The 12,783-nt window shown below is 44.1% G+C and overlaps 1 protein-coding gene across 1 annotated transcript in view; it reads left to right on the top strand.

The window, feature by feature from the left end:
- The window catches only part of UNC45B (unc-45 myosin chaperone B), a 64,899-nt gene that overhangs the window by 30,992 nt on the left and 21,124 nt on the right, over window positions 1-12,783 (top strand). Inside the window, exons 14-17 of the mRNA XM_075589886.1 lie at window positions 3,826-3,953; window positions 4,980-5,046; window positions 5,197-5,310; window positions 5,501-5,616. Of these exons, the coding sequence (XP_075446001.1) occupies window positions 3,826-3,953; window positions 4,980-5,046; window positions 5,197-5,310; window positions 5,501-5,616 (425 nt within the window). The remainder of the gene's footprint in view (window positions 1-3,825; window positions 3,954-4,979; window positions 5,047-5,196; window positions 5,311-5,500; window positions 5,617-12,783) is intronic.

The following is a 12,783-nucleotide window of genomic DNA, read 5'->3' as shown; positions in this document are numbered from 1 at the left end:
AAGGCCTCGGGCATGGTCAGCACTTATGCGTTGAGCCATGCTGAGACGCGCTGCTGCTCGGTACTGAGCCCCTGCAGCCGCAATGAGAGCGGCTTTAGCAGGGGTTCGCCTACACTTACGCAAGCGTGCGGAAGCGTAAGTCTTAGAATTTTTTTAAATTCAAGCGCTCAAGGGAGCGCAGGGCCGGTCACGTGAGCGGTTCGCCCAATGAAGGCGAACCAGCTCCGTGACGTCACAGGCCCCCCCCGACACGCTCCCCGGACGGCGCGCTGTCTAAGGCCAGGGAAAGCACCCGCTTTCCCTCAGCGCGCCTCCGCCCGGCACAATTCACCATGGACGCAGCCTAAGACTGCGCTTAAAGTGCCTGCGACGTCATGGCAAAACAAATGTATTTCCGCAGTTGCGTGCGTTTATAGTAGAAGCGGAGCGACGGCTTGGTCGCAATCGGTGGAAGTCAAGTCAATTTGATTTTTCCAGCGACCGCAGCGTGACGTCACCATCGCCGGCACTATAAGCGCAGCCTTAATTACAATTTTTTTTTAAGTATATTGGATCCCAGTGGAGTTTGTAATACTTTAGCTACTGTACTGGAATCTGAATGTGAACACTAATGAAGCCTTTGTGGAAGCTACTTGAATGTGCATTGTATTTGCTCTTATATGAATTATAGAGTAAAGCATGGTGTAGGGCTCTTCATCTGGTTTTCCAAAGGGATTAGAAAATATTTAAGAGTAGACAAGCTACAAGAATATTATAATGTAATTTGGGATATATTTAAAGAGACATTGTCATACTTATATATTCTTGCAAAATGTTTAACATCAGTACCATATATGTTTTTATTACCTTAGCTTACAAGTGTCAGTGTGAAACAAGTGCACTCAATTTTGGGCAACTACAATGATATTAGCAGAAGACAGTCCAGGGTTACTCTGAAGCCCTCCACATGGTAGATTAGGCCCACAGGCCACATGTTGAAGAGCACCGACATATAGAATAACCCTAGCATCCCTAAAATAATTGTCAAATGTATCAAACCTAATTACCAGGTTTCTTACATTTGAGTGAAGACAGAATGAATGGATTTTGCTTATCAGACATATTAGCTCAGACTTAGGCCGCGTCCGTGGATAGTGCTTGCGGGCGGAGGCGCGCTTCCGCTCGGCACTGAGCCCCTACAGCCGCAATGAGAGCGGCTTTAGTAGGGGCTCGCCTACGCTTCCGCAAGCGCGCGGAAGCGTAGGTCTTTGGAGAATTTTAAATTTTCCTGCTTGCCGGAGCGCAGGGCCGGTCACGTGAGCGGTTCGCCCAATGAGGGCGAACCAGCTCCGTGACGTCACTGGCCCGCCCGCCGACACGCCCACGGACAGCGCGCTGTCTAAGGCCAGGGAAAGCACCGCTTTCCCTCAGCCTCAGCGCGCCTCCGCCCGCCAGCAGAAACCATGGCCGAGGCCTTACTAAGCGGTACTAAGCCAAAAGACACCTTATGGCTGATTTATTTAAATGGGTCATATGGTGCCTTATGGCTTCAGATTATTCAGTAAAAATTACCCATTGTGTTTTGTTATTAATTCATACTGTAAATGTATATATTTTTAGAAGCTCTGTATGAAACTGAATCTACTGAAACACCAATGCAGGATGTTTAAAAAAAACGTCAACAACAATAAAGTCCTGTGGTACTGTGAGAGAAATCCAAGCACTGAAAGGTCCCAGTAATGCATTTAACTTCTGAATGTAGAGAGTCTGACAGTGCAAACCAATTACCATAGCATGTATTGTGTTAAAGTAGGAGATGCAGGTTACAGCAAACATTTATTGCCTATACTTTCATACATTAAAACAATGAAGACTATACAAAGAAACCCCGCTTCAGCATAAATAAAGTATTATCAGTGGTGCTCTACTAGGTGATTAAATACCAAAACAGAGAGTAAGAACAAAAAACCTAGTATGGGCACTCTACTGATAGTGTAAAGATGAATACGTTAAAAATAATCTTTATTGTCAACTAAGAGATAAAATAATGGGTATTAAGAAAACACTAAGATGTAGCTGTGATCCCAATTCGAGTGTTAAGGCCTACACTCTACTAGTGAAACACGGTGACGTGAGTATATCCATCACTCGTCACTCGTTACTAATTCCAAAATTGGTCTAGACCAAACAATATTGATCAGGTATTTCCAAAGTAGGTGAAAACCATAATAAAATGATCAGGTTAGTAAAGTAACCTAAACCTATAGCTAGATACTAAGGCTCTTGTACACTAAAGATAGATAGTGATCACTAAATACTATGGTGTTCCCATAGTATTCCCAGGTCCCACTGTACTATACTGTTTGGTACTGTATTGGTTTCCTTCACCCGACACTAGGACAATTTCCCCAGGTGCACCACAGAACCTAATATAAGATGGTATTTGCTTAGATATAAATATGGAGATATAATCCCACAACTAACCCTAGGCATGGGCTAGGTAGTGGGGTGAGATGGTAGTGGATAAAGCATGGATAGCTATATGCCAAATATACGTAGATTGGTGGCCCTAAATTATCCCTACCGTATGCTGATAAATATCAAAGGGGTTAAATGTAGATGGTCACCAGGACACCATCCCAATTGGATAAAGGGGAAGAACCGTAGAGTCTATAATGATGGTAGAGATAGCCTCCAGACTCCACCTAGTGTTAGCAATGTTGCTATAGATATATCCAGTAGAGTGAATGCACAGGACTCTCATTTCTAAGGCACCAGCTGTGGCAATCAATGTAGCCCTAAGCAAAGCTATATGTGGCTATTATATACATGCATAACCTGGCCATAAGTCCCCAGTAGAGTTCTTAGTATGAACTACCAGAGGGGTACTGAGAATGTGGCCGGATGTATTACTGTTTATGCACATAGAACACCTGATCTTAGTGTGTCTTGCAGTATGCAACACTGGAGAAATACCACGTGGCTATAGTGTTAATACATAGCCAGTATATCTGATGTTAGCCTAGTGGGTGTAGTAAATGTTTGACCAAAAGTACCCAAAAGAGTTCTGAATATGAACTCCTGCATAGTTACTTAAAGTTGTGGTTAGATATGTGATATTTATTTGAATTGAAAAAGATATACCAGCTCTAGGTATGCAGCAGACTATATCTCAGAATGCATCACTCTAGCAACAAAACATATAGTAGTTGGATCTCCTTAATATTTAGGGTTAGGTAAACTAAAACAGAAACCCATGTGAGCCTTCAGAGAGACAGTGTTGTCTCATATATGGGCTCATTTAGTGAAGAGGCAGGTAGCTGCAACAATGTAACAGCCGTCTAGTATCTGGCGTCTTATTGAAAACATCCTGCCTCTGCCTCTACATGCGCGAGCATGTGGGTGATTGCCGACGCGCGCGTTTCGCGTTATACCGCTTCGTCAGGGCACGTTTTAGGGGGGGGGTTAGTTTCGACTGACGGATATACTCACGTCACCGTGTTTCACTAGTAGCTGATCCAGAGTGTAGGCCTTAACACTAGAATTGGGATCTCAGCTACAGCTTATGTTTTTTTTTTAATACCCATTATTTTATCTCTTGGTTGACAATAAAAATTATTTTTAACGTATTCATCTTTACACTATCAGTAGAGTGCCCATACTAGGTTTTTTGTTCTTACTCTCTGTTATGATATTAAAACAATGGACCATGTCCCTGCTCTGATCTGTCTTCTTGCAGAACACGTGTATAATGTTCCCATGAGATCATTAGGGTAGATATTTTTTTTATCTGTAGACACACTTGACCATCTCTCTAAGCTCATATTATTGTTCTTTTCCCCTTAGGACAAGAAGGACTTTGTCGAAAAACGTGTGAAGAGGCTGCTAAAGAATGGGGTGATTTCTGCCCTTACATGCATGGTGAAAACAGACAGCGCCATCCTTACTGACCAAACCAAGGAGCAGCTAGCCAGGTAAAGTCACCCAGAACACACGAGACTTTCATCCATACAGCTAATGTTTAGCAGCCATATTTCAGAATATTTAGGCTCCTGCCACCGTTGTAGAGCAGCAGACAACTTCTACCTTTATCTCAATCCCAATGTAGAGACACTGTTCTAATCTTTCCCTTCACTGCTGGAGGGCTCACACGCACCAAAGGGGGCCTGTTGTTTGAGACATTTTTATGCACGATAACTTATTCAATCGCTCTAAATTCAATTGCTGTAAATGGAACAAATGTTTGTTTTTGTTACATGTAATATATTTCATGCAAGTTTCTTAAATATAATGTTTCCATCTGGGCTGCTCACGTGGCAGGCTCAAATTCAGATGTGGACTGTAAAGATAGCTGCGAGAGCAAATTCCCTCTCTTCCGCTCTAATGTGCCTGATCAGGGGACCTTAAATAACAATTGGTAGCCTTGGTTGAATTTATGATTTGTAGTTAAGAGTAAAATGATGCAAAAAATTTGGAAATTGATAACAAATCATTTGAGTATCAAGTAACTGTTCTTGTGCTACGTACACCATGGTCATCATTTATCATACCAGATGTAACTGTGGTAGTATGGGGCAGAAAACAGCACCAGATTTACTGAACAATAACACTTCAAATGGGATTAATGGATTTGATTAATTTAGTCCTCTATTTATTTGTTATTGCAGCTGAAATAATTTGTACAAAAAGTAATCATGACTAATTCAGTATGGTGGCTGTATACGGTACATATACACTACTAGTCCATGCATATTCTACATGATGCTTTGTGGATAAAGTGCATACTGTTGGCGTTGGCCATTTATATGGCCCTAAGAAGCATCTTTTCTGAATGTAGCATGTACCATGCAACCCTAGCACAAAATTATTGACAAGCCTTTTTATTGGGAAAATACCTACCGTCATGTTCCTTTGAAAATATTACTGTGCAGCGTAGAGATCTGCTGTTGAACCAATGAAAGCCAGGGATACTTTACAGATCTGTGTCTTTGTTTCGTCAGAGTTTTCCTGGCGCTGTGCGAGGATTCCAAGGACCGAGGCATCATTGTTGCCCAGGGAGGAGGCAAGGTAAGGACGGTGTTTAACCTATTGCATTGCAGACCCCCTCTGGACTGGCAATGAATGTGTCGCTGGTCCATTTAGCAGTTAAAGGGTTAAACAAATATCTATTACGGTGCTTCCAAATGTAATATATATCTCTTTTTTTTTTTTCACTAGGCCATGATCCCTCTGGCTTTGGAAGGTACAGACGTGGGGAAAGCGAAGGCTTCTCACGGTCTGGCTAAAATCGCGGCTGTATCAAACCCAGACATTGCATTCCCTGGAGAGAGGGTAAGGTTTTCTGGATACAAAAATGTTTGTAGTATCCCTTATATTCTGAGATAAAGCCCTATTATAGTAAACACTATACTAAAATGCTCTTGTGACCTCCAGGTGGCATAGTAACCATGCAGGTTCACATTAAATGTAAAAAGTGGGATACATCCCCAATCTTGCCTGAATGTGTAATCTCTTCCTGCAGGTGTTTGAGGTGGTGCGGCCTCTAGTCAGCCTCCTGAACACAGAGAGGGATGGTATGCAGAACTTCGACGCCCTCCTGGGTCTGACCAACCTTTCTGGGAAGAGCGACAAGCTGAGGTTTGTATTACATTCTATGAGAAAGCATTCATCATTGCAACCACTGCTATCACTATTAATAAATACTTGCAAAATGTAGCAAGAGGAAAGCTATCACTTCATTCCGCTCTCGTGTACGTCCTCCAATTTACATAATGGAGCTGTACCTCAGCTATACAAGGTTTCTTTCTAATGATTATATATAAGAGTACCAGGACCATTCTTCTTGGGCTTATCTGATGCTTTTGGAAAGTATACCCAAAGTAACATTCCTAATCCTGCCATCTTAACCTGATTTTTCTTTTTCTCCCACATACCCAGTATGAGCTGACTAAAGCTCGTCATTTCTTCCTCTACAACACTGCTAGTAATTGCTCTTCCATGTTTGCTTACACGTTGAATATACATGGCATGCACTCATTCTTCCTAACCTGGACAATTTTAGCCCCTATAAGTATCCTCCGTGCCTTCCTGCTCCCCTCATGACATCAATTCAAAATTATACCACTAGAATAATCTCTCTTCCTCCAAGGTCAGTCTCTGTATTTTTTCTTTCTTAAAGCACTCTTCGGGCTTCCTATTTTTTCATCAGATTCTACTCCTGTCCTTTAAAACCCTACACTCATCTGCTTTCCTAATATCCAAGGTCTAGATATAATAATTATATATATATTATATATATATATATATATATTGTGACAAACGGCTTACTCCGGGGCTCCGCCGTCTGTCCGGGACTGTTAGAACACGGTCTTTTAGGGTAGGTTAAATGATGAGACGTCACGTACTGTTCCTTTAAACAGGCTATGCCTGGTTTATTCAGTCCCAGGCACTGAGACTGCCACAGTTTAAACAGAAAACAAAGCCAAACAAAAAGCTGCTCGTCTGAGCGATAACTTAAACTTAGATGTCCCTGACTCAGAGTTGGAAGTGGCTTGTCCACTTCCACCAACAAAATAAGTACCTTTGCAGTCTTTAGACAAACTAACAGAATGAATGAAGCGATTTGGGAAAGAGGCTTTCTCACCCCTCTGCAGTTCAGCAGCCTTCCAGGCTCTTGGGCGGGGCCCAGAGGAAACAGGAAACAGGTCTTATATACCTGAACTCTAATCAGCATGACAGGTGACAGAAAACAGGCAGCAGACAAACTGTGGAATGGAGTGCCTGTACCACGAGGCTGCCCTGTTCAGCTTAAACAGGACAGAAACTGTTCAGTATCCTGGGAGCCCTGTATATGGAGTTTATTACCAACCCCTGGTTTCTGTCACATATCCTCCCCCCCAGCTCAGACCTCGAGGGGTGAGCGACCATGGATATTAGGGAGTGCATCCTTGACAACCCGTCGGCATTGCCATGTTTGTGCCCCGACCTGTGTTCCACAGAAAATTTAAAGGGCTGTAGGCTTAGGAACCACCTGGTCACCCTAGCGTTCTTCTCCCTATTTTGACACATCCAGGTAAGGGGTGCATGATCTGTGACCAATCGGAACTTTCTCCCCAACAGATAATACTTGAGTGTCTCTACAGCCCACTTTATTGCGAGACACTCTTTCTCGACTATGGAGTAATTTTTCTCCTGGGGATTTAGTTTCCTACTTAAATAAAGGATGGGGTGCTCCTCCCCTTGAGACTCCTGGGAGAGTACCGCCCCCAGCCCTACCTCAGATGCGTCGGTTTGGACTACGAACTCTTTGGAGAAGTCAGGTGTGACCAACACTGGTTGGGCACAGAGAGCTTCTTTCAAGCTTCTAAAGGCCTGTTCGGTTTCGGGGGACCACTTTACCATTAGCGGTCCTCTTGCTTTTGTGAGGTCGGTTAGTGGGGTTGCCTTAGTTGCAAAATTGGGAATAAACCTCCTATAGTAGCCAATTAACCCCAAAAAGGTCCTTACTTGTTTTTTTGTGACTGGCCTTGGCCAATTTTGTATCGCCTCTACTTTGAGTGTTTGTGGTTTGAGTAACCCTCTACCAATAGAATACCCCAGATACTTGGCCTCCTCCAGACCAATAGTGCATTTAGCGGGGTTAGCAGTTAGTCCAGCAGACCGAACTGCGTCGAGCACAGCTTGGACCTTTGGAAGGTGGGACTGCCAATCTTCACTATGGATTACCACATCATCCAGGTAGGCGGCAGCGTACCGAACATGTGGTTTTAAAATTTTATCCATCATTCTTTGGAATGTGGCGGGAGCTCCATGTAAGCCAAAAGGCAACACCTTATACTGAAAGAGGCCGTCTGGGGTTGAGAAGGCTGTTTTTTCTTTTGCCCTTTCTGTGAGGGGAACCTGCCAGTACCCTTTTGTTAGGTCTAGGGTTGTGAGATATCGGGCTTTGCCCAGTCTCTCTACAAGTTCATCCACCCTGGGCATAGGATAAGTATCAAATTTTGACACCGCGTTTAGTTTCCGGTAGTCATTACAAAACCTTGTTGTACCGTCTGGCTTTGGGACTAAAACTATAGGGCTGTTCCACCCACTTTGGGATTCCTCAATTACGCCTAGTTTTAGCATTTTTTTAACCTCTAAACTTATAGCCTCTCTCTTGGCCTCTGGGATTCGGTACGGTTTAAGGTTAACTCGGACCCCCGGTTCAGAGACTATGTCATGTTTAATTACGTTAGTTTTACCTGGCTGTGTAGAGAAGATTTCTTTGTTCCTTCTCACTAAACTCTGGACCTCTCGTTTCTGATGCACGGACAGTGTTTCAGCTATGCTAACCTCTGGGTCAGTTTCTTGATTCTCTGACGGACCTGGGGGTACTAGGGTTAACAAGACCTCTCTATCTTTCCAGGGCTTGAGTAGGTTTATATGGTAAATTTGCTCAGGTTTCCTCCTACCTGGCTGCCTTACCCTATAATTTACTTCTCCCACTCTTTCCAAGACCTCATATGGCCCATGCCATTTAGCAAGGAATTTACTCTCCACGGTGGGAACCAGAACTAGTACCCTATCACCTGGAAAAAAAATTCTGACCCTAGCACCCTTATTATACGTATTCCTTTGTGCTTCTTGAGCTTTCTCCATGTGTTCCCTCACTATGGGTAGGACTGCAGCAATGCGGTTCTGCATTTGGGCAACATGCTCTATTACACTTCTGTAAGGGGTAACCTCGTGTTCCCAAGTTTCTTTGGCTATATCCAGTAAGCCCCTTGGATGTCGGCCATACAATAGTTCAAACGGGGAGAAGCCTGTGGATGACTGGGGAACTTCCCTAATGGCAAATAACAGGTATGGTAACAAACAGTCCCAGTTTTTCCCATCCTTATCGACCGCCCGGCGTAACATGCTCTTTAAGGTTTTATTGAACCTTTCCACTAAACCATCTGTTTGTGGATGATAGACTGAGGTTCTGAGATGCTTGATTTTTAGGAGTTTACATAGCTCTTTCGTTACTTGGGACATAAATGGTGTTCCCTGGTCAGATAAGATCTCTTTAGGAATTCCGACCCGGGAAAACAGAAGTACTAACTCTTTTGCTATGTTTTTAGCAGAGGTGCTACGTAGGGGAACTGCCTCCGGATATCGGGTAGCATAATCTAATATTACCAATATATGCTGATGTCCCCTAGCAGACTTTATTAGGGGTCCTACTAGATCCATAGCAATCCGGTCAAATGGTACCTCTATTATGGGAAGGGGTACCAATGGGCTGCGGTATGCTTTGAACGGGGCGGTGATCTGACATTCTGGGCATGAGGAACAATAGTTTGTAATTTCTGCCAGAACCCCAGGCCAATAAAAGCTTCGGAGAACCTTTTCTTTTGTCTTTTCCACCCCTAGGTGTCCCCCCAATGGATGACTATGTGCGAGGTGTAATACTACGTTACGGAATGTCCGTGGTACCAACAATTGTTTAGTTGTAACTGATTTTCTTTTATCAACCCGATATACTAGGTCGTTCTCTACCTCGAAGTAGGGGTAAGCAAGTGACCTATCTGGTTGGCCATGAGTACTATTCTGGTCCCGTATATTTCCCCTTGCTACCGCTAATGTGGGGTCCTCCCACTGGGCCTTCTTAAAACTCCCAGGACTGACCTCTAGGTCAGCGAGGGTCTTATCCTGTACTGGGGTGGTAAGTGCCTGATCAACATCTTGATTTGGGGTATTCCCTACCAAAGTAGTGATGGGGAAGGGAATTTCACAGCACTCCTCCTTTTCCCCCTTCTTATTTGGGCCCTCGTCAACCTCCATTTCTGAAAAAGGGAAAGGATTTGTTTCTTCTAACACTTCGTTATGGTCTGCTATTGAACTCTGGGCGCTATTCTGAGCTGGGGACCACATTTTTAGAAAATGGGGAAAGTCGGTCCCTATTAACACATCATGTGCCAGTTTGGGTACAACACCCACCTTGAAATCTAAAGAACCAAATTCTGTTTAAAAAAAAACATCAACAGTGGAATATTCATGATTATCCCCATGTATACAACAAATTGCCACTCTTTGTGAACTGTTTACCTGTTTCTTCTTAATGGGCAATAGGTATTCGGACACTAGTGTGACCATACTCCCAGAGTCAAGAAGTGCCCGAACCCTCTTACCATTAACCTTTACAAATGCCCACAGATGGTTATTCAAGGGGTCCTCTGGGCTAGGGCCCATACATTGGGACAACAGCGAATAAGGTTCCACGCTGTTGCATTGCATGGGCTCATCATTTAGTGGGCAGATTTTTGCTGTGTGGCCCCTCTCATGACAATTTACACATTTAGGTACATAGTCTGTGTCCCACTTAGAGCCTTTTCCCGGCTCCCCATGTTGGCTATTGCCCTTAGTGTGCGAACCACTGTTGCTGGAGCGGCGTGAAGGTGGTCGCCGCTCTTCAGCGCCCCTTAACCCCGGTACCCTTTTACCGTCTCTGGAAGAGTCCTGGAACCTCGGATAGTGGGGTTGCTCCACGACTGTGGGTTGCGGGTGCTCTTCTGCTGCACTGTACCTTTCTACAAGGGCCACAAGCTCATCCGCATTGTGGGGGTCACTCCGACTGACCCAACGGCGTAAGGCAGAGGGAAGTTTCCTCAAGAACTGGTCCATGACCAACCGTTCCACGATGTGGCTTGCTGAGTTGATCTCGGGTTGTAGCCACTTCCGGGCGAGGTGGATGAGGTCATACATCTGGCTTCGGGTGGCTTTATCCATCGTGAAGGACCATGCGTGAAACCTTTGGGCACGAACAGCCGTGGTTACGCCGAGGCGGGCGAGGATCTCGAACTTCAATTTTGCATAGACGTTAGCTTCGGCTGGCTCTAGATCAAAGTAAGCCTTCTGGGGTTCGCCGCTTAGGAAGGGTGCGATTAGACCAGCCCACTCAGCTTCTGGCCATCCCTCTCTCTGTGCCGTGCGTTCAAACGTGAGAAGATAGGCTTCCACATCATCCGAGGGTCCCATCTTCTGAAGGTAGTGGCTTGCCCTGGTCATTTTCGGTACTGGGGCTGCCGCTGCCAGTGGAAGGTTACTGATAGTCCCCCTCAGGATCTCGAGTTCCTGCTGTAAGCCCTGAGCGAACCGCTTTTGCTCCTCTCTCAGCAGGCGGTTTGTCTCTTGCTGGTTTGCATTAGTCTCTTGCTGGGCTATTAACAGCTGTCGCTGGGTTTCACTCGCCTGTTGCTGGGCTTCATTCGCGTCTTTCTGGACAGCGACATTGCGTACCAGCGCACTCACCACGTCTTCCATCTTGTTTGGAGAGAGAGAAAAAAAAAAACCTTCTTTTTTTTTTTTTTTTTTTTTTTTTTTTTTAAAGTTCTTTAACCCCCAGACCTTTCAGTGTTCTGCCCGCATTCTCCACCATATGTGACAAACGGCTTACTCCGGGGCTCCGCCGTCTGTCCGGGACTGTTAGAACACGGTCTTTTAGGGTAGGTTAAATGATGAGACGTCACGTACTGTTCCTTTAAACAGGCTATGCCTGGTTTATTCAGTCCCAGGCACTGAGACTGCCACAGTTTAAACAGAAAACAAAGCCAAACAAAAAGCTGCTCGTCTGAGCGATAACTTAAACTTAGATGTCCCTGACTCAGAGTTGGAAGTGGCTTGTCCACTTCCACCAACAAAATAAGTACCTTTGCAGTCTTTAGACAAACTAACAGAATGAATGAAGCGATTTGGGAAAGAGGCTTTCTCACCCCTCTGCAGTTCAGCAGCCTTCCAGGCTCTTGGGCGGGGCCCAGAGGAAACAGGAAACAGGTCTTATATACCTGAACTCTAATCAGCATGACAGGTGACAGAAAACAGGCAGCAGACAAACTGTGGAATGGAGTGCCTGTACCACGAGGCTGCCCTGTTCAGCTTAGACAAGACAGAAACTGTTCAGTATCCTGGGAGCCCTGTATATGGAGTTTATTACCAACCCCTGGTTTCTGTCACAATATATATAATATATTATAGAGAGAGGGAGAGATCTTGTGAAAGCGTAGAAATAATAACAATAAAATATTAGGGTTCAGCAGAATAACACGTGAGCTTTATTGTATACATGTGTACAGTCACAAAGTATGCTTTCTTATACCATTTAATAATCATATCGTTCCTCCCATAAGGGGCTGGATTACTAATAAAGAAACAATATATCTTCTTATGTTATTGCCTAAAATTACTTACACAAGCTAAAATATATTTCTATAACCTATCATTTTAAAGGTCACTAAACAGTAATAACAACTGCTTAAAAACAACTTAATACAACAACAAAGTACGTCAGAGTACATCTTATCGCTATACTTTTGTGCAACAATAGAAGACGTCTTATTCTTATTTGTATCAGTTTAGTTCTGAAACAACATTTCTGCGTATCTTGCAGATGCTTGTTTTTCTAAGTGAAGCAAGAGAGGGGGTGTAGTACAAAGGTGGGGGCTGTTCTGCCAGGAGCGAATGCATATTCATTCATTCTTCTGGTACACAAACATTCATACAAAATGGAGACAGCAGTCAAATGGAGTGTCACCCTGCCAGGGTAACCCTTCTCCACAGGTGCCTCAAATCCATTCTTTACAGTCCCCGCTTTTTATACTTAAAAACACAGTTATTTTAAGGATAACTTCAAGTAAGTCTCATAATCCATGTTCTGCTGGACCATGGCGTCCAAGATTGCATAACTCTGGTAGCCTACTGAGCCGTCATTCAGAATATCAGCCAAATTGATTTCTTCATCTTCGTCATCAGATGGCCATAGCAGGGGACTGACTTTACCTTTTTCTT

This window comes from Ascaphus truei, chromosome 3, assembly GCF_040206685.1.
Source record: "Ascaphus truei isolate aAscTru1 chromosome 3, aAscTru1.hap1, whole genome shotgun sequence".
Lineage (NCBI taxonomy): Eukaryota > Metazoa > Chordata > Amphibia > Anura > Ascaphidae > Ascaphus > Ascaphus truei.
The sequence above is the reverse complement of the archived record's forward strand: the minus strand, read 5'-3'. Positions and strand labels throughout refer to the sequence as shown.